General features: G+C 42.5%; 1 protein-coding gene across 2 annotated transcripts in view; it reads left to right on the top strand.

Annotated features, from left to right (window-relative positions):
• Positions 1 to 22,402, top strand: part of POLR3E (RNA polymerase III subunit E) — a 205,228-nt gene that overhangs the window by 54,380 nt on the left and 128,446 nt on the right. For both annotated transcript variants that reach the window (XM_069210304.1, XM_069210303.1), the window contains exon 9: positions 10,471 to 10,590. In XM_069210304.1, the coding sequence (XP_069066405.1) occupies positions 10,471 to 10,590 (120 nt within the window). The remainder of the gene's footprint in view (positions 1 to 10,470; positions 10,591 to 22,402) is intronic.

Genomic DNA, 22,402 nt, shown 5'->3' on the forward strand with positions numbered 1-22,402 from the left:
AGACATAATGATGGAGGGATGAATGTATAGGAGACAATAATAGTGGTTTAGGAATAGAAGATGATAATGAATATCCCATCCCCCTAAAACCTCTTATTGCTTATGTCTGGCATGGAAACACAAGAATGAGAGCAAAGCAAATGGATTTTGTTACTAAGAAGAGGTCTGTTTCTTTCCTAAGTGGAAATGACAAAACCAGTTCTGGCCTAGTGCTGTCTACATTTCGGGAGATTGTGATGGGATCCCTCTGCATGCCCATGTGGCGGTGCTGGAAAATTTCCCTTTCTGCAGGGTCACCCTAATTAAAATTTTGTTTTGCCTTTTTGCTGAACCCTGTTTTTACTGGCTATAGGATTCTGTGCAGTTTACCCCTACTTACCAGTTATAAAGCACTTCTCCTCATCCTTTCAACGTGGTAAGATTGGTATACTCCTGATTGGCCTATTTAAATTACCTAAAAGTCTCTAGTGTATGGTATCGATGTACACAAGGGCCGTAAGTTAAATATTACAAGTGGACTGCTGCACCCATTGTGTCATCTGCCATAGTAACAGTCTACACATGACTGCGTTCCTGTACCAGTAGCCTGGCTGTGGAAGTTTTAACTGCAAATTCAATTGGGTTTTGGTCTTGGATGTGGGAGCTCACTTGGATTACCATAGTACAACTCCCCAGACATCCGAGCCCAAGTTTAGTGTGGCTGAAGACTTCTGTTATCATAAAAATGCCCAAAGGTGGTAGTGTTTGATCTAGGAACCTTTACCCTGTTGGTTAGGGTGTTTCCCCCTAGATCATTCCCACACACTAGCTTGTGTCACGCATAAATGTGGCATCTCCAGACAGCCCGTCAGAAATGCTCCCGGACCTGTGGAAGGTCAACAGATGGCTGAACCTTGTCTGAGACCTGAGAAGCGACTAGAAGATCGGCCCTGCCCTCCTCCTTGTACTCAGGACTCTTTAAGGGTCATAAGCCTGACCTCCTGTCAAAACTACAAGGATGCAACAAGTTGCAAGAGGCCTTTTTCCTACAACCGTCCAGCTGACCAGTGACAACTGGACCTGGACTGGACCCTCCTGTTGGCCCCTGCCTGCCATCCTTTGAGTTTAGCAAGTGTCTCCCTGGAGGTCCTGGAGGGTATTTGAAATATATTTGTGTTTTGTATAAAGGCTAAAGTAAGAAAGTTAAATATTTGGCCAGGATGTACCAGGTTAGTGTATCCGCCCATGCTCAAACACAGACCGTGTCAAATTGCACATAGGTCCTGTTCCACCAAGAACCATTGACTTTCATTGAAACTTTGTGCGCCTTGACTCTGTTGCCACTTAAAACTTTAATAATTCATATCTTTGGTGCCCTTTATTGGGTTTTTGTCATCTTGGTGTCATTTTATATAACAATTTTTAGTCTATTTTTCTAATTGTTTTTTTGTATTTTCATTGTTCTGCATTCGACTTTGTTTTTGTAATGCTTAATCATTATTCACATTGAATCTAAGTTAGGGGGTTGAGCCCATGTTGATTTAGTGACTTTGAGAGTTCACCCTGGCAAATATTGGGGTTATCACCTAAAGTGGGTAGTTGCCCCCATCAACTAATCACCACATTACTTACAGGAGCTTTGTAGTTTCAGTGGAGAGCGTTGCTACACAAGGGGTTATACATCATTGTTTCTATCCTTGGTTTTTGCCCCTTTCCTGGTAGTCCGGCATACACTCAAATGACCATTTCTTTGCCTTTTGGTCCCCAAACTTTCATTTCCAATAGCAACTGGGCTGTAGTAAACGTTTTCTGGGTCTGCATTCACTCTCCAGATTAACGCTACACTGTTTTGGATTCTTATTAATAAATGCCTGTCACGTGTCCTTGGTGCTGGTGATTCATCCCAATCATGTCACCATGTCTGTATGTATGACGGGCAGTTCTACAAATACCAGTGACCCGAAGATGAAGCCATTTCTGCTGACATCCCCTGCTGTAAATCTTGTGGAACTAAACTCACACCATCACATGATGATTGGAGAATGTTAGTCCTTCCTGCTGTTACACTGACAAGTAACACTATAACATTATTGCCAGCTAAGTAAAAGTGGCATTTACAACAAAGATGTACAGAAAACGTGCTAGCACCGTTTGGGGGTGCTATATGACCCCCTCAGACACTGTAGGCCTTTCTCTGTAAGGGGTAGTTTTCTGATGGATGCTTCTGCCTGCAGAGTCCTAAACTCTTAAGGATCCTTACAACTGCTAGACTAGTCTGGAAAAATGTCTTCCATAACTCTCCTCCCAACGGCAGCGGGCACTAGCTTAATCTAGGTACTGGACGTGAATCCATGTGACATCACAGAGCACAGCATCCCACTCTCAAGACTACATCAGTTCTCTTTTTCCATGTCTTTGTTGTGGTCGGGAGCGCTTATGGGTTTTTGCCTCAGAATTCAAACCATGTATGCAAGTACAGTAAGGGTCAAATGTGGTTTCTCAACCTTTAGCCCCCCTCCTGTCCCCCCCCCCCCTAACCTGGTGTCTAGAGTCAGATCATAACTCACAAGCCTATGAGTCAATATTATTTTTGCAGCAAATTGCTTCTGTGTACAACACATATCGCACTACAATTCCCATAATGCTTTTCATTGGATGTCAGGAGACGAACAGTATAAATGGAAATTAAGAAAGGACTTTGAATGCCTTGAACAAGACTGTAAGAGTCGAAACCCGTTGGTGGTGTTTGTTTGAGATGTGGATCACAATTAATAGAAAACACCTGGAATGTTAAGTCCCCGGGAGTGCTGCGTTATTTGTTTGTATTGCATGTGCTTTCAGCAGCTTGGTCTATCCTCTACGTGTGCACCCGCAGCTGAGCGCAAAGCCTTTTGACCACGTTGCTGCTGTTTCAATATGTGCGGTAGCGCCCGATCCTGAAAGAAGCTTGAAGTTTTTGAAGCTTGCTGCAGAGTGGTAAACGAGATAATAATCTAGAGCGTCTGTGCTATACAGACGGAGACTACAATAATCTGGAGAGGTATGGACTTCTAATACACCATTTAAAATCCTGTGACTATTCATCCACGTACAGCCTCACAGAGGAATGCGGTGAGCATGTTGTGACAACTGACCTTTCAGGATCGATGCGGCCCTGACTGATAAGGGCCCAGGAGCCTTACTAGGTTTGGTAAGATAACTTACTCCACTCAAGCAAGTAGTTGGGAATTTCGATCAACTGCAAGTAAATTACGAAGCATTTGCTGGTATTGCTAATGGTAAAGGTGAATGTTTGACAGGCAGGGTATTTATACAGACTGCCATGTTAAAGCTCCTTGGAGAACATATATATACTTCAAACAAATACATATTCATGCATCTTCACATTCCATGCTCTCAGTGACACACAACAGCCCTGTCATAGCGCCCCCTTGTATTCTGCTCGAACCATTGTATGTGGCTGTAAGGACATTAGGCTTAAAAGTCAGTGAAGATGGGTGTGGGGGAATCTTGTAACAATGCGTGAGTTGCTTGGCCTTTCGTAGCTCACCATGATTTTCACTTATCATCAGTAGCTCTCACTACAGAACAGTTTGGCACTGATGCATGTATACACAGCACCACCTCAAACGGATATTTCCTTTTGGTGCTGTAACATCCCTAAGCATGTGTGTGTGTTTACACCTTGTACTGCATTAACTTCTAGCATGAGGATTTCTTGGAGATTAGTATATTACTGTACAGATTTGCTCATTAATCGTCACAGGGTAGAACTTTCCTGCTAGAGAGGAATTATTGTGTGGTTGAAGGCGCCCTAGAGGGAAGGACCTCCCACCTCAATACTTTAAACATGGCATCCAGGTACAACACCAGATTCAAACTGGGTGCCGGAAAGTTGGGTAGGGTTGTGCACTAGTTGCTCAAGGCTGCAGTGAAGCAAAGACCTACACTTGCTCTCGCCCTGAAGAGGCCTGAAATTTGATCAGTTCTGGCTCCAGTGAGGGGAAGACGGCAACCCCTTTGAGTCTTGCATCTTTTTCTTACTGCTACTGTGTCACCTGTTCTTGAGCTTAGGGTGGGAAGACCTCAGAGTTGATGACCCTGTCAAACTCACCTTACATCTGGATCTGGTTGTGGCTTGCGTCTGCCCCACTAGTCATCCTTGGCCCAAGCTAATTTTGATATGACTCATGGCGAGGGTGTGAGTTATAGTTACCTGAAATAACTGAAGCTGCTGAAATTCTAGTGAATTATTATTATTATAATTTTTTTTTTTTTTAACATGAACTAATTTTAATTACTATACGTTAATCCAGCCACCGCCGCCCATGGTCTGCGGCCAGGCCCTGTTACCAATCCTTATAACCACCCAACCCAGCTCCACGCATGGGCTTTTGTGGCAGAAGCTGACCACAGGGCCCCGCCTGTGGCCAGGCCCTGCAGCCACCCCCCAAAACTGTCCAACCCTGCAGCTCCCCTCCCGGGCCAATTTCAGCCCCGGGGACCAGATCCCCTGGGACCAAGCCATATATAAAATGAAGGAGGGGCCATGTGGTCCGCCTTGCTGGGCCGAATTTGGCCCTGGTGCCCCATCGCCCCAGGGGCACATTCTTAATTGAATAGAGGAGGGTGGCAGCATGGTCCCCTGGTCCGATCTCTGCCCCAGGAATAAAGGAGGGGCATACATGGCAACCCTCCCGATTCAGGCGGGAGACTACTGATTTCAAGGCTAGTCATCTGCCTCCCAATTCCTGCTTGTAAAAACCTGAATCCACTGCAGGCTTCAGCTGTCCGGGCCTTGTCTTGTGTACCTCAGAGAATGCACTGCCAATGACCTGCTCCTGCAGGCCAGTCCACAGCACTTGCATCACGCTTTCTTTGCCTGCCATTGAGCTTTCTTCGTGCTCCTTACAGGTACAGAAAATAACATATGTTTACTTATTTAATATCTAATTCTGCAGCAGCAGACTTTGAAAACCCCCCACATATAACAGTAACCCGATTCTGGCCCTCATAGAAGTCAGGGGGACCCGTCACCCAGGGCTCGGTCATCTATCCTGGGTCCCCCCAGGGCACCCAATGTGCAATGGGACTGCAGGGAGCCTCTCGCCCAGAGGTCCTAGCGGATTCCCCCCCCCCCCCCCCCCCCCCCCCACCCACCCACCCACCTCCTGCGGGACCTGGCGTTGCTTTTGGACACAGGGAGCTGCTAAACATACAGCTCCCTGTCTGCAAAAGTAATTGTTTCACTTCTTCCCTGCTCACGTCTCAGCTGATGAAACCTCTGCTTCTAGAGAGCAAGAGAACTTTGACAGCCCTCTCCCGCTGGATTCAGAGTGTTTGCTTGCACCAAGTCAGAGCAGACAGCTGTGTCCCGGGGCCACTAGGCCATTATTGGTTTCACAAGCCCCCCTCCAACCTTTGATTTAGCCCAGGTGGGGGTGGTGGGTGTACACCAAAGCCTGCACCGGACCCCCTTCATCTTATTTTAGCCCTGTGGAGGTGGTGGTCCCTGGGGGTTTGCGATGGACCACCTTCATCCTATTTCCTTTTGGAAGGTGACAGTCCCCGGGATAGCAGGTGGGCTGAGCAGGCCCTGGCATAAATTACATATTCAGCCTGGGGAGATGGCGGTCCCCCGGGCTGCAGGGGAGGCCATAGAGGCTTCCCCTTTTGAAAAAAGAACTGTTTTGCTCCAGGGGGGTGGTGGTCTCCTGGGCTCCAAGAGCCTCAGGGGGGGGTAAGGGGGCCCGTGCACCCCTCTGCTTTTTTTTTATTTTTAAATAATGCCCCTGGGACCTAACCCAGCGGGAGGGCTTTTTCCTAAACCTGCGCTTGTGGGTTTTTTTGTTTATTTTTCTTTTCTTTTTTTTTTCTTTTGCCGGATTCTTGAATGTTCGTCGGATTTTCTGATTTGCAGCAATTTTAGGTGAAAATCTTTTTTTTTTTTTTAAAAGTTTTTTGCCCAACCTAGTGCAGGTACCCAGAGAAGTGTGTCGTGCTGTACGTTTTGATGGTGGTCCCATTGTCCTAGGACCACCACAAGGTGAGTTATGGCCAAAAATGTTTTGTAAAAGGAATCCTCCGCAAAGCATTACGGAGCAAGTTTGAGTGCAGTGACTATTATAGTATCTTGATTCTAATGATCAGTCAGTAAGAAACATGGTCATGTAACCATATAGTCAGTCCCTAGAGGGCATAATGACATGAAAACAGAATGCCAGAAAGTAACGCAGTGTAACCGTATATGTAACCCCTAGAGGGTGTAGTGCCTTACACACTTTCAAACCTAGCAGGCCTACTGTAATAATATTACAAAAAAGGCCCTTAAAACACAAACTACTCCCGGCTGTAAAACAAATGTTCCAGCCATGAAAGAGCTTAAAAAGACATTGAATGGTGGGAGAGGTTACTATTTTGGGACCCCTCCCACCTAGTGTGTGGACCCAGAGATGACCTAGACCAAGCATGATGTGCTGAACGGTTTGGTGGTGGTCCCATTGTCATAGGACCACCAGAGGCTGTGTTAAGGGCCAAAATGTTTTGAAAGAATGCCCCGCAAAGCATTGAGGCGAGTTTCCCGAGTGCAGTGAATATTGTGGTATCCGCTCTTCCTGTGTCAGGAGAGCCGCTTTGAGTATTTCTGTGTTTTTTTTTTTCTGTGTTAAATGCACCAGTTTGTATATTTTTCAACTGCTAAACCTGCTAAGTGGTACTTATGTAAATCACTTCTCGGGTTGAGTTTGCGCTATATGAAATTTCACATCCTCATGTAAAGCACTCCTCCGATCGAGTTTGCACTATATGTCCCTTTACAAAAAATGATTAAATTAATAAAAGAGAACCCCCTCCAGCTTGCAGGCTTTGGGCGCAGACACCAGAAAGAAACAGTGGCATGCCCAAAACAAGGAAGAGGAAGAAACAACATACGCCATGTAGCATGAAGCGGTGAGGCTGAGGAAAAAAACTGTGCGCCACACTAAGGTATATGGCCAATCGTGCAATAATCAATGTAACAGGGACAGTCTCCAAGGTGGTAACAAAGCAGCCTCAAGGCGGACAAACGTAAAGCATTTATCTACAAAATCAAGGGAATTTTGAAAGGCGCAGGCCAAGGAACAAATTAAGTTGATTGGCGTGTTGCAAGCCTGCACATGTAGATTACAACATGTCGAGAGACGGCGCTTGCGCGCTGCTTAGGCTCAACTGAAAAACAAACAAAAAAAAAGGCTGCTTTCTGGACCAAGAGCTACCTTTCTGACAAATTTGGTGTAATTCCGTCCAGCAGTTCGGGTTGTATTCCTGTTCAAAAACCCTATGGGAATTAACATGGGGAATACAAGTTTTGGGACCAACCCCTTTTTCCTCGGCCACCGCCTGACGGATCACCCTGAAACTTTCCAGACCACATCTGTAGTGAGTGATGATTTTGTTGGGGGGGGGGATACATTTTGTGAAGATTCATCGCCCGGCACCAAAGATATAGGCAAGTAAAAAAACGTTTTTTCTATAGTAACTAGGTCCTAACTATAACTACCTAGTGGCATCCACCACTAGGTCATACAGACTCACTCATGTACTTACTAACTCGTCGATGGACGTAAGCCAAGGTAAAAGACAATTGAAAAACAAATGATGTGCTCTCTCAGGAGCAGGTGTAGCAAAGCGTAGGTGATTTATTTCACCAACTGAGTGCCTTGATCACATGTCACAGTGCTTGTGAATGATACTTCTATTTATATTTTTTATTTTTATTATGTAACTTTGAACACCTTTATACGTTGACGCCAGCTCCAAGATGGCGACCACCCCCACAGCTATGCATTCTGCTTTCTATGTTCATTATTTTTTCACTGTATATATGGTAGCACTGAGGGCTGGTGTCAAGTGATCAAGGCCCTTGGTGGCTGACTCGCAATATTAGTTGCTGAAATAAATCACCCACACTTTGCTTTACCCGTTCCTGAGAGAGCGTAGTAATTTCTCAAAAACTGGCTGAATAGAAGTACCTCAAGTTACAAAAAGTACGTAAGATCTAGCTTTTTGCCAAATTTGGTTTAATTTTCATCTCCTGGTTTTTGCTGCGTCACTGTTCAATTGTCCTATGGACAATTGCATTGGCAAAGTGTTTTGGGCCCTCCCCGCCACCCCCTGCCCCTACACCCAGCACCCTGTCCCTCGTTTGCTGCCCTCACTTGATAGAGCACCCAAAACCTTCAATGAAGAAGCTGAGGTGACCTAACTTTGTTTGTGTAAAGTTTAGTGTTGATTCGCCAAATGGCACCAAAGTTATTCGCAAACTAAAAAAAAATAAGTTTCCTGTTGAAACCCGGTTCTAACTAAAACTACACAGTGGCGACTGCCACTGTATTATATTACATATATCTATTCAAAGTTTGTCAGGTGTTATCCACTAACATCTACCTTAGTATAGTCAACAAGGGTAACCCTACTGAAACCGTTTTTAACCTTTTGGGCATTAGGAGCTATAATGAAGCAGTTTGGCATGTCTGATACACAGCTCACTTCATTTTAGAAAATATGTAACTGAGGTTCAGTTACTTCTGTAATATACATTCTGATATTTAACACATTGTGTATTTTAAAGAGATGTATGTGTTTTATTAATGTTTTTGGGTGAATCTGACTTTTGCAATGGTTTTCATTAATCACACAATAAAATGTACACCTATTTAAAGAAAAACAAAAGATTGCCGCTGCCGCCCTCCACAATACATTGACCAATGGTCCTGCAGAGTTAAATATTCTGTTGCTCACTAAGCAGAGAATAACATTGGCCAGTGTAGATATGCACTACCTCACACCCCTTCCAAGCACTATCCCTTTGCTACAGAGCCTCATGGAACTGGCAAAAAGCACTCTCCACAACGACTACTGATGTGGCTATTCCTTGCTTATTGAAGTGTAAGCCACTAAAGCAGAACGTGCTCTTTATGTAAACAAACCCTCCGCCTGCAACCAGATTCTGTCATTGTATTGGAAGTAAGAAACAGCCAATCTTCAGTCTTTCTTTCACTCCACCAGAAAGAGAGAGCAGAATGGTAGTTAGCATGGACCGAAAATGTTATGGTACATCTGCCACAACAAAGAAGGCAGCGAGTATTTCTCACTACCATGCCTTTATGATGGTTAGCCTGTGGAAATCTGTACAAAGACTTGGCGACCATCTCCCCGGGTGCAGGAAGCATGACTTCAGATAAGCTATTAATGAGTATGTTGGTTTTAAATCAAGCTATAGTTGTAATAGCCGACATCCCACATTTTAGCAGTGCAGGTTTGCAGCCATGGAATCATATTGACGTCTTTGTGGCTGAACCATAAGGCATAAGACGTGGTGCAGCACCCCTTTCCTTTTTTCTGGGACTTAATTGATCTGATGTTATTTAGGGGATGTCATGCAATAGATTGATGCAGAATTGGTGAGAATGAAGTCTGTTGGTCTTTAGAAATGACTCATTGCAGTTCTTCCTGGAAAAACTGTAAACGTCAGAGGGTTCATCTTTGGTTGACAGCAGCACCAGTAGCAACAACAGAATGAGGCAGCTGAAAGGAGAGAAAGTCATCAGAAATCATACAACTAATCTACGAGACAAGAACAAATCCAAAGGTTTTCGAAATATATATTTTACTGGTCCAAATGAAAGCAAAATACCTCTCCTCCAAGAAAACAAATTTATGACTCCTGCTGTTCATTCTAATTTTCTGATGAGACCCTAAAAGTATGTTTTAATGAACTTTGCAGTCACAAGTTCATGTGCTTATGCAACCCATATTTCTTAGTATTGACCCTGATTCTAAGGACTTTAAAGCACTTTGCTTTGTCCATCATTAATTTTCAGTGCCTGAAGCCTTAGTAGTATCACATATAATAGTTGTTTTGTGACTGTTGCACATAATGAGAAACCTGTTTGCAACATTGGATTACTCCCTAAACAAAGCCCCTATGATGCAGAGATGCAGTCAAAAATTGAGGACTTTCGCTTTTGTTGGAAATGGAAAATTCTCCAATTTATGTAGCAGATTCTAAATCCGGTGGAGAGTCCACCAGTTGAATATTCCATAAACATTTTCAGTGTAGTAGATTTAATCCTGCCATTGGATTTTTCTCCGATTTTAGAATTTGCAGCACTATTCAACTCAATTAGGCTTTCATTTATGTGCATGAATGATAATATGCAGTAGTTTAGAAGTGTCATTTATGTGGTAAAATAAACTGATCAGCAATGTGCTGGTTCTGTGTGTGGGAAATGACTCCATTCCCTTCCCTCATAGTGAACTTCTTGATTGTTTCTCAAAGAGACTTGTGATTTACTCCTTTTTTTTTCACCAAATATTGCTCATATGATGTTTTGATGTTTCATAAAACAGACAGCATAGCACTGATTATGTCTACCATGCATTTATCCCCCAATAGATTTGTTGAGGTTGAAATAATTTCCAGAATATTGTACTATTGTTCATGTATCCTAGGTTCGCTTTTCCCGACCTGAATCCGAGCAGGCCCGACAGAGGCGGGTGCAGTCCTACGAGTTCTTGCAGAAGAAGCAGGCCGAGGAGCACTGGGTTCATTTACATTATTATGGTGTAAAGGTAGGTCAGCATTGCTAACAGTTTTGATCTCATTTTAGGATAAAATATTTTTGTTCAGTTTTTGTCAAACCCAAATATCTTGATATCTATTGCGTGTCAAGTAAAGTAAGTCCAGCCGTTAACTTGTCTTCCCCCCCCCCCACCCTCCACCACCCGACACACCAGTTGGTTCTGATAATAGCTATAGTACAGTCCTGTTTTTGGGTGATTCATATTGTGCTCCTTCTGTGTGTCTAGTGAGTCTCCTTCATTCTGTTTTTCCTTAGCTATGTTAAGGCCTCGTAATTATTACAACAGGTGATTACCACAAATTATTTGGCTAAGTAACATAGTATGATTGCCCAGTCTTTCTTGAAACCAGGGTGCTTTCGTGCTTTATTGTTAACAAAATAAATAAATAAATAAATCTCCATGTCAGTCATGTTCTAGATCTTTATATCTGGCAGATTACGTGCACCCACTTTGCTAAAATAAACTTCTTGGCTGCTCCTAGCTCGAGGGGAATTTGTTTGTTCTCCACTAATGTTCTCTGCTTGATAGTTGGTTTGCAAACCCTTGTATACTGTATGTAGAATACCAGGTTATTACATTATCAACCATTTAGTCTACAGTGACTAGCATCTCTTTCCAATACATCTGTAACTTAGGGGCGTTCCCACAATAAATGTATCAGCTTTCCCTTTTCCTTACTGCTCCTCCGGCATGTGTCTGACTTTTGTTTATCCTGCCCCTATAGCTTGACTAGGTTGACTATGTTGAATTTCGATAGTGTTTCTTGCAGTGTTACTACTAAAAAATAAATAAAAAAAAGGGCCCCTGAAAATAAGTACTAAGAAGTAAGTAAACCAGGGGAATAGTCAAAACAACAAAAACGCCTTCCTGTTATAAACAAGAGGAACTAAATTCCTACTTCCAGATAAAATATTTGATTGCAGCAACCAATATAGGATTAGAGGCAAACGTGGATAAACCATACATTGTATTAAGTACATAATCCCCTTACAAAAAAATACATAATGTATCACCTATTCCATCTACTCCATAATTGATTTGTATGGAGGTGCAAACATACATTTGAGCTCAAAAACCTGCCCTAGAGCCACTGGTATGTTTAAACATCTGGGTCACAGGCCACTTCTAATATAAAAAATACACTTACAAACATGCGTACTTGAGCATACCGCATACACTGCCCAAGCACCATATTTTATACCCAATATAAAACAATGTTAATCATACACAGGGGTCTTTCAAGGTCACTATTGTGTACAACATATAAAAATATACAACCACAAAGAAAAAGAAAAATCATCAATAACCAAGTTATGGCAGTGTTATAATCTGTATGGCAGAAACTGAAAAAATATAACACTTATTTAAATATAAATCCTAGTCTGATTTACATACACACAGACAAGTACAATAACAATATATAATTTGTGATCCTTCCTTCACCTTTGTAGAGCTGACTCGCATTTTGGTGGAACCACACAGCAGGAGCCACCTTTTTCAGGGCGCACATGGATGTAGAAAAGCAATGTAGATGGAGATTGCAACCCAGCACACAACCTGAAACCAATCAAAACAAAACTAGATGCATTAAACGCACATAACAATAGCATGCTTCTGGTTGCTCCAATGTGTCCAAATATAATAAAAAGAAATAATAAGTAAAAAGGGGTATGCAATGCCCTTGAGAAAAAAGGGCGGGTACTACGTAGAGCCTAAATAAAGTAGGCCATCCCGTCATGCAGTAATCCACTGTGATACAGAACTTCATACAGTGCCCACTACTTCAGAAAGAAAGACACCTTCACCAACACCTCATTCAACATACTTCCATCCTACTAACAACGCAACTTCAAAATGCACCTTTACTCACAGGGTCCACAACACACGCCGGTCCCAAGAATGAGTTCTTTAATGATTATCCATAAGGCAAGTCACTCAATCCATCAAGAGAGGTGCCAGGCAAGAACAAAGTTCCACATAAGGAAATATATGCACCCTTTTTGAGAGAGGCTTCAGTCCTAATTGAGCCTGATATTCAAAAAGCGAATTTCCAATAACATTTGTGTGCTCGCTGTGCCCACAATTGATGATAATATTGATACCTCAGTACGGTAGTACTCAGTCCAACGGAGTGTTGAATCATAATAAAAAACAAAAATCCACACACAGCTGGTGAACACCAGACCTTCGGCCACATCTAAAGGGAAATCTGTTCTACCATGCCAGAATTAAAATAGATAAAGCAATAGAGTCAAAAAACAAAAACCCAGCAAACAGAGATACATAAACTAACAGAAAAGTTACTCCAAACGACTTGGACATCAAAGTGAAAACCTCAACAACGAGTATAGCAGACTAGGGTGTCCAATCCAGTAAAGCCTAAAGATCGAATAGAATCTCTCCCTAAAGACGGCCCCTCATAATACAAAGTGGTAACCGATACCCATACAGCAATACAGAGGCAGACAACGCCCTCGGAAAAAACCCTAGCTGGCTGGCTGACTGAATGCAGCAACTGGAAAAATAGTGGGGTTGGGAGCATATGTCTGAGATAAAAAAAAACGAGAGCCAAAAAGGCCAGAGCTTACCCGAGAAAAATGTCTCAGACGGACCGAACATGTACCAGCCGGAAACCTCATATGGTGGATACCAGAATGCACAGATACCCAGAAAATATGCTGCATTTAAATATCCATATCACATCTGGTGCGCTAAATTAGGCGGAACTGACAGGCACCGTAATAGATAATAAAAGCGGACTGCAATCTGCATAAGCAAAATGGAAGGATTAACAAAATATGGGTGCCATGGTGGAAAAATGAGACCGATCACAAAAACGACAGACCATCAAGTGCACGCACAGACACATAACACATCCTAAGTGTACACATAAGAACCACTACAAAAAATACCACATACCCCAAGATAGAACTAAGGAATGTGACACACAGCAATTGAAAAAACGCAACAGAAATAAGTATGGAAATTTGGAAGCCCTAGTTGTCCATCTCGCCACAAGACTGACCAAAGCATTACTTCATAGCATGGCCACACAGATCCAAAACTGTCAAAACATAGGACATCAGAACCTAAAAAATAGAATTACCTCAGAGTATTCTCCAAGGGAATAGATTCATTCGGGCCTTTGTGAAATGTTTCCAATGTATAAATCCAATATACGTCTCTCATTTTCTTTTTTTCTGCTGGTATCTATTCCTCTCTGAGGGTGCACCTTCTCCAATATGATCCATCTAAGTTGTTTACCTATGTTTTTCTTGCGTCCAGTGTAAGACCAATGGGGCTCCCTCTCTCTGATTGTGTATCGCAGATTTATGTTCGCTGAAGCATTGTCTAAATTCCCTGATCGTCTCTCCAACATATCCAAATTCACAGGGGCACAGGATAAGGTAAATAACCGTTGTAGTTCTGCAATTAGTCATACATAAAAGCTTCAGGGTTCTCTTCCCAAATGTGAACTCCTTGGACGCGATAGCATCCTCACATGTGTGACCTGAACCACATCGGTCATTGCCTACAACTGTACTTAATCCTGTAATAGGTCTCTGTTTTGTGTTCCCAAGATGAGAGATGCGGGTTTTGGTCAGGATATTCCTCAAGTTGCGATTCCTCCTAAATGTGAACAGAGGCTTCTCTAGAAAGCCACTTTTGGCATTGACATTGAGGATGTGCCATTGTGAATTGATAATCTGTATAATTTTGTTGTTCGAATTAGAATGCCTTGTCTCACACACACCAGTCTGTCCTCCTGTTGTTTACTTCTGTTAGCAAACATACTTTCCTGTTGTAGTATCTTGATTTTTTAAAAGAGTCCTTCACTAGCCTTTCTGGATAGCCCAATTCCATGATTTGGTTTTCAAAACATCTGTATGTTGGAGAAGTCAAGAAATTCAACTTTGATACAACTAGCATTGCTAGTTAATTTCAGATCCGTGTCACATAATTTGAGCCAGGCAATGTACTCCTAGAATTGTAATTCATCACCCATTCATATGAAAAGAAATTGTCGATATATCTAGACCACTGATTAACATTTTCATAGTAGGGGCAACCTCATTGTAGATATGTGTCTCTTCAAATTCACCCATATACAGATTAGCCACACTTTGGGCACAAGCGACCCCCATGCTAACTCCTTTTATTTGACAATAGCCCTCACCAACCAACTTAAAGAAGTTCTCATATAAGACAGTTTCCAAGTATTGAAGTATGAATCCTTGTTGCAGCATCTCATTTATTCCTCATTAGTATTTCGTTTGTCATGGTCAGTGCTTGTTCCTGAGGGATATTAGTATATAACACTTCAACGTCCAAGGTTACCAGGATTTCCCTCTGTGGATCGAACTCCAAACCTTCTACATTCAGAATCATGTGCCCTGTGACCTTAACAAAGGAGGGCAGTTTCATAACGAGGGGCTTTAAAAACAAATCCAAGTACTTAGAGAGAGAGGCTCAGTTGTCGCTCCAATGGTAGACACTATAGGACGCAAAGGGGGGGGTGGTCCACTAAGTTCTTAAGAGTTTTGGGCACACCCTACATTGTAGGAAGACGTGGAAGAGTCTGAAACTCATTCTTACAAATAATGCCCTGATTCAGAGCTTCAAGGCTAATGGTCTGAATACACTAATTCAGTTTCTTCTCAGGATCTCTAACAATACTCTAGTAATGTTCGAGAATTAATAGCATGGACCTCATTTTGGACTTGTAACTGTGTCAAACAACACAATACCACGTCCTTTATTGCATGGCTTCAATGTGATGTCAGGGTCTTAACTAGGACTCCTAAGTTGTAGATTTTCATTTTTAGAGCGGTTATAAGGCTGTTTAGGTATGTATTTAGTCATAATTTGAATCTTTTGAAGGACTGTTCTCTAAAACACTTCCACCTCAGGTCCTAATTTATCCAAGGATGGTATAAAAGTGGACTGAACTTTCAGACCTGATATGTTTACTTCATCTGTGTCATGATAAAATATTTTTTTAATGTAATCCTGTGGAAAAATGCAAACAGGTCCTTAGTAAGTTCAAATTTGTTGAATCCTCTGCTGGGACAAGACAACCTTAAGTCAGTAGATTCATGGTAGTGGGTTCTAACCCCCTCTTACTAAGGTTGAATACTGGAATAGCATTTAGTTCCTCCAATATTAGTGTCTTCTGGGTCTTCTGGTTTGGAGGTAATGAGGTGTCTGCTTCAAGTTGGAGTATCTGTTCCTCCCTTGATTTTGAGCTCTGGGATGTTGACCGCCCATCCTGAATCCTAAAAAACTGTTTTGTGGGTTGTAGTCCACAGATTGAAGCTATTGGTTGCCAAATGAGTCAAACTGATGGGAACTACTCTCGCCTTCAAGGTCTGAAAAAGCAACAATCTGTTTGATGGTCCTGTTCTGTCTATCGTCTTGAGGGGAAGGGAGGAGCGGGGAGGGGGGGGGGGGGGTCCTGATCCAGCCACACACTCTTGTGTGTGTCTCTACCTATTCTCTGCGTGTTAAAGGCCTTCCCAGCTTTCACTCCCACGGGTTCATACCTGGGATTTTTATGCATCTTTACGTTTTTGAAGCAATTTGTATAATTTTAATACCATTTTATTATCTTTTTTTTCTGATGACCCAGTCTTGTACCTAGTGAGTGGCCTTCAGGCGTTTGTTTTCTGATGAAGAACTCGTGGTTCACCTGGGTGTAAATGTTTTTCTACGATTCAGGGAGAGCTAAGTCACTTTTGAGGGACTTAAATGTGATGTTCTAGTTTTCATCAAAGATTATTCCCACTCTCTTGCAGCCATGTGCTTCCCATTGGGCATGACGTTTTTTTCTATTCCCGGTGAGAGGTTCAGGTTTCCCGTCTGCGTAGTCGGAGGTGACGGGAAAGTGGTCAAGGCAAGCATCATTGCTGGTTTTTCTCAGGCCCCTATTATTGCGTTGTCACCGATGATAACTAGAGAGACCCCAAGCACCGTACTCTCTTTATTCAGTGCTCTTTTTATGGTGCTTTCCTCTTTGATCTGATCACTGAAGCACAACTGCTTCTCCTATTCAGTTCTCTCCCACACCACCATGTAGCGCAGTTGGGGTGCCTGAAAATATCGTGCCGTATCCAGACTCCCAGCCCACCTTTGTTTCGTTGTTTTTACATCAGTGATTTGAAAATCCTGCTATGTTGCACACTAATTTGAAATCATATCTCACGTGTTAAAGTTTCCCGCTACCCTCTACATGCTTGACAAAGTAGTGTTTGAAAGATGTATTATAGCCTAGGGAGTGACACTATTTTATCTGCCACTATTCTGCTGCACCAGGTTCATGCTCCCATGTGCCTTACCTGCAGGTCTCACATTACCGATCTTCCCACATCATTTTAGCTAACTGTTCTCTCAAGCAAGGACGCTATTTGGACTTGAAGTATGTGACGTGGTGTTTTGCTCTTTGAAAAGAGAACTCCTTCTTTTTTTTTGTGTTGAAGAGGTTTCAGATTTTGTAATTTGGTTTGACTGATTTTTGAAGCCCAATACCGCCCTGTATTCCCTAAGCTCATCTAGCAGTGCAGTCTGGCAGCCTCCTGTGCGGGTCACTGTGACCATAACATCACCCACAAACATCTCCAATTTATGCTCCTTCCTTCCTGTTGTCATCTTATTTATTTTATCATTCTAGCTTGATTCTTTCCCTCATAGACTCCAAAGTGTCTCTTTTCAATCGGGAATACATGTGAAATGGTGCCAGGCCTTTCTTCTCCACTGCTGCAGTTGGTGTGTTGTACTTTCTGAGTGCCCAGCTCTTGAGCTTATCACCTATTCAGGGGCAGACACTGTGTGTTCAGAAAAGTGCCAGTCAAATGATTTCTCTGCATCCAGCGCGACCATCAGAGTCACCTTTGGGTTCTGTGCACATTATCTATGAAGTGTTACAATTTAGTTGTGTTCTTGCAACATCCTCTGCCTGGATCAAAGCTGGTCCAATCCGGTTCCAGAAGATCCGGTTGTAGCTTCCATAGCCGTGAAGCTACTATTCCTATGAAGATGTTGACATCTGCGTTTAATAGAGATCCGTCTGAATGATCCACATAGAGAGAGGTCTTAACCTGGTATAGGAATTATGAATATCCTCGCTTGTACCATTGCTTCTGTTGTGCCCTCCGCCCCGATGAATGTGTCTAACACCCTGTTTAGGAGATGGGTAATCTGAATGCCGAATGTTTATTTAAAAAAAAAAAAAAAAAGTGCACTGTAGCCATCAGGGCCTAGGGACATACACATTTTTTCATTAGTTATACTTCATATCACTTCTATTCTTATAGGACCATCTAGTTCTTCTTTCTATTCCACTGTCCACTTTTGCAGCTGTACTGTAGATAAATATTCTATTTTGTCTTCTGGGGCGTTTCTTCCATCATAGAGCTTATCATAACATTTGCCAAACGGGTTTGATATCCTTCATCGTGTAGACTCCAAATCATTCACATTTTGAATTTTCTTCCCCCTCTCTTTTGCTGTTTTAACTTGGTTTGTTCACCAGTTGTCTGCCTGTTTTATTGCTACAGTAGTATTATTTCTGCTTGATATTTATCCGGATGTGTTCTGCTTCATTTGTCTCTAGCATTTCCACGTGTCCTGAGCACTTGGAGGTTCTTCCGTATTTTCTTGGAATTGTTTATTTTTTTGTATGGTTTCTAATTTTATCACCTGGCTTTAAAGAGACTCTTTTCTGCGGACTTTCTTTGTTCAGTTTTGCTGAGATTGACGGGGTTTTCTCTCTCACGACTACCTTTAAGGCACCCTATAGCACTATGTTGTCTAACACACTCTTATCGGTGCCCTCCATGAAAAGAGATAGACCGCTTTCTAGTTCTTGTAATATGAGCTTACAGTGCATTAGGCTTTCATTCAGCCACCACTCAGTTCCTCTCGCTGCTTTTGTCTCTAGAGTAATATCTAGCTTAATCTGTGCGTTATCTCAAATGTTGATTATTTTTTGTGTTTGTGCCCGCTGCACAAGTGAGGATGACACCAAGGAATGATCTAGTCATGCATATGTTTTGTGAGCTGCTGAATAATAGGTTTGTCTATTTCTTTTGGGTGGTGTGTTTGCCAGATATCATTTAATCCCACGTGCTGCAGCAGTTTATGCCCATTTTCTGATAGAAGCACTCTGGTTCATTCATGCTTCTGACAAGGCCCTTGAATGATCCATGTCCAGGTCGCCCCCTATTAAGCTCACCTTGAGGTACTGTCATTATGTTAGGAATTGTCTTGTACAAGAATTATATATTCAGAAATTATAGTGAGCATAAATTGAGCCAATTGTGTATCATTTTTCTCTGACTCATAATGTTATGTCTGGAGCTCTCTCCTTCTTGTCAGCCTATAATTTGTTAGCCTGCTTGGGAGCACTGGTGTTTCAGCAGGTTTCACACTCTTCTGTCTGTCTTCCTTGGGCCTAATCAGTAGCACTGTCTGGAAAATTTGTTTGACCTTAATCTGGGCCAGTCTTACGAAAAGAGATGCACCTCCTGCAAGAAGCAAATGTCCCCTGCTTACTGTCAAACTTATTTAGTACAGCATGCTGCTTGATTGAGGCGCTAAGTCGCCACACATTCAAACTGATTACTTTTAGTGTCTGTGTTGCAATTCACAAAGCAAACATGACACGTTTAAAGGAATAGAATGCGGATTTCCTTTTTACCCCATCCACAGCTCCAGCTGTCTCACTTCAGATCCTGCAGCCCTTTACGTTCTAGAGACCGTGGCTGCCAGGTTCTTGCAGTGGGACATCAGGTGTAGTGTTCCACAACAATGACCATATCATCAGATACCACACTCGGCTATATTGCGGAATGAGTGTGTGTCCCCATGTCCACCCTCTGCATGTTTTTTCTGCTTGGTCGACACTTTGAGCCGCTGTCGTTATCTGGGTGTTGTGTGATCCTCCAACCCATAAAATGTTCAGAATTTAATTAAGAACGTTTTCTAACCTAAGTAATTGACAGTTCTGTAGGAGACACCTCCTTCATTTGATCCTGTGGTCCCATTCCTACCTCCCTCTCAACGTCCATTTCATTTCCTTATGTTTGTCCTTTCCTGTAGTCCTCTTTGTGTGTGTGTGTGTGTGTGTGTATTCACTGAAAAAAAAAAAACAAAGATTAAAGGGATGTTATAGTTGGGTAAAGATGGCTCCTTAAACCTTTGTGTTTTTCAGTGAATTTCTAAGTGTTTTTTAATTGTAAAGTAATATATTATTACAATTCTTAACTATTATGTCACTTTAACTGCTTTTCTTTCCAGTGCATTTCTAGTGTGTTCTCTTTTCTTTTCTTTTTTTTTTTTTTACTTGAAGTAAGATGTTCATAGCCGTGCGCGGTATGGCTTCGGCCGCATGTCCTGGCCGTTGTCCAACCCACCTGTCCTAGTCCCCGAGTTATATCTACAGCTTCCCTGCAGCACTTCCTGTCTGGAGATTGCAAATGCCGCTGAGTATAGGAACAGCAGTGTTTCCTAAAACATCTTCTTATTTATGCATTTCTGCCTGCTACAGGGAGCATACTGGAAGGTCAAAATGTTGGCTTACATCTGATGGATGTATGAGAGCTAACAGTGCCAGTGGGGGAGGGAGATGGGGGGGGGGTATGTAACCGTGGTGAGTGTTAGAGGTAGAAATCCACTTCAGTGACATCACACCAGTGGATAGAAGCCCCTATTTTTGTAATAGTATTGCATTACGTAAATGGCCTCTTTCACGGCTCACCCAGCGCATCAGAAGCTTCTTACTCAGAGATTGCTTATTCAGAGACATTTCGGCCTTCTCAGTGATTCCTCAACCAGATTTGCGACTTCATGATATTCAGTGACTGTCATGAGTATAGTCAACATAAGAATACACCAGTGATGCACCGCAACCTCTTGAAAAATTAAAGTGAACACTACAGGATCCCTCATTAATCAGCATTGACCACAAAAGAAAAAGTGTTCTAATTAAGACCATCAAAACATCCGTTGACCTAACCATATCACATAAACCCGCAACTCCAATTTCTCTATAGTTCTGTTAAAACATTATTATTTTTTTTAAATACCGACCAGCTGGTGCCATATGGCTTTGAAACAATAAATATATTTATATTCTTGGATTTATGGGTTGCTCCGTACACATACGATGAGGCCGCCCTGCAGAGTTGGGGGCTCCCTTTTTTCGGAGGTTATTTTTGGAATTAACTTTGGGAGCATGACTCGCCTGCCTTCACGCAGTGAAAATGATTTACCCTGTGATTGATAGCGTGGAGGTGAGAAAGGGAACAAGAGGAGAATATTCTCTTTTCGACTTTTCCAGTCTGCTAGCATTCCGAGATATTAAATTTGCAGCATTTTACCTAATAGACTAAGAAAATGTTTAACCGGACTGTTTATTTATGAAATCACAAGATGCAGCTACCACATATTGGTGCACTGAACAATATGAAACTTTTACATCATGCAGGATGTTGAAACGCAATCATGCTGTATTTAAAATCTATTCTGCCTTCAAAGGTATATCGGATTATGCTTGGCAGTGCACTATGGGAGATGTATGCTTTGATATTACTATCACGTGACAGTTTGGTTACCAGCACACAATCACTTTATAAAAATAGAATCACCTGTTGTAAGGAAATGCCTCCTTGGCATGGTTACCCCCTGACTTTTTGCCTTTGCTGATGCTATGTTTTGAATTGAAAGTGTGCTGAGGCCTGCTAACCAGGTGTAGGAGGCTGGACTGGCTTGTAGTGAGTACCAAGGGGTACTTGCACCTTGCACCAGGCCCAGTTATCCCTTATTAGTGTATAGGGTGTCTAGCAGCTTAGGCTGATAGATAATGGTAGCTTAGCAGAGCAGCTTAGGCTGAACTAGGAGACGTGTGAAGCTACTACAGTACCACTTAGTGTCATATGCACAATATCATAAGAAAACACAATACACAGTTATACTATAAATAAAGGTACTTTATTTTTATGACAATATGCCAAAGTATCTTAGAGTGTACCCTCAGTGAGAGGATAGGAAATATACACAAGATATATTTATACACAATAGCAAAAATATGCAGTATAGTCTTAGAAAACAGTGCAAACAATGTATAGTTACAATAGGATGCAATGGGGAAACATAGGGATAGGGGCAACACAAACCATATACTCCAAAAGTGGAATGCGAACCACGAATGGACCCCAAACCTATGTGACCTTGTAGAGGGTCGCTGGGACTATTAGAAAATAGTGAGAGTTAGAAAAATAACCCTCCCCAAGACCCTGAAAAGTGAGTGCAAAGTGCACTAAAGTTCCCCTAAGGACAAAGAAGTCGTGTTAGAGGAATAATGCAGGAAAGACACAAACCAACAATGCAACAACTGTGGATTTCCAATCTAGGGTACCTGTGGAACAAGGGGACCAAGTCCAAAAGTCACAAGCAAGTCGGAGATGGGCAGATGCCCAGGAAATGCCAGCTGCGGGTGCAAAGAAGCTTCTACTGAACAGAAGAAGCTGAGGTTTCTGCAGGAACGAAAAGGGCTAGAGACTTCCCCTTTGGTGGACGGATCCCTCTCGCCGTGGAGAGTCGTGCAGGAGTGTTTTCCCGCTGAAAGAAGGCCAACAAGCCTTGCTAGCTGTAAATCGTGCGGTTAGCGTTTTTGGATGCTGCTGTGGCCCTGGAGGGACCAGGAGGTCGCAAATTGGACCAGGAGAGAGAGGGGACGTCGAGCAAGACAAGGAGCCCTCTTAGCAGCAGGTAGCACCCGAAGAAGTGCCAGAAACAGGCACTA

The sequence above is a fragment of the Pleurodeles waltl genome, chromosome 10 (assembly GCF_031143425.1).
Source record: "Pleurodeles waltl isolate 20211129_DDA chromosome 10, aPleWal1.hap1.20221129, whole genome shotgun sequence".
Taxonomy (NCBI): Eukaryota; Metazoa; Chordata; class Amphibia; order Caudata; family Salamandridae; genus Pleurodeles; species Pleurodeles waltl.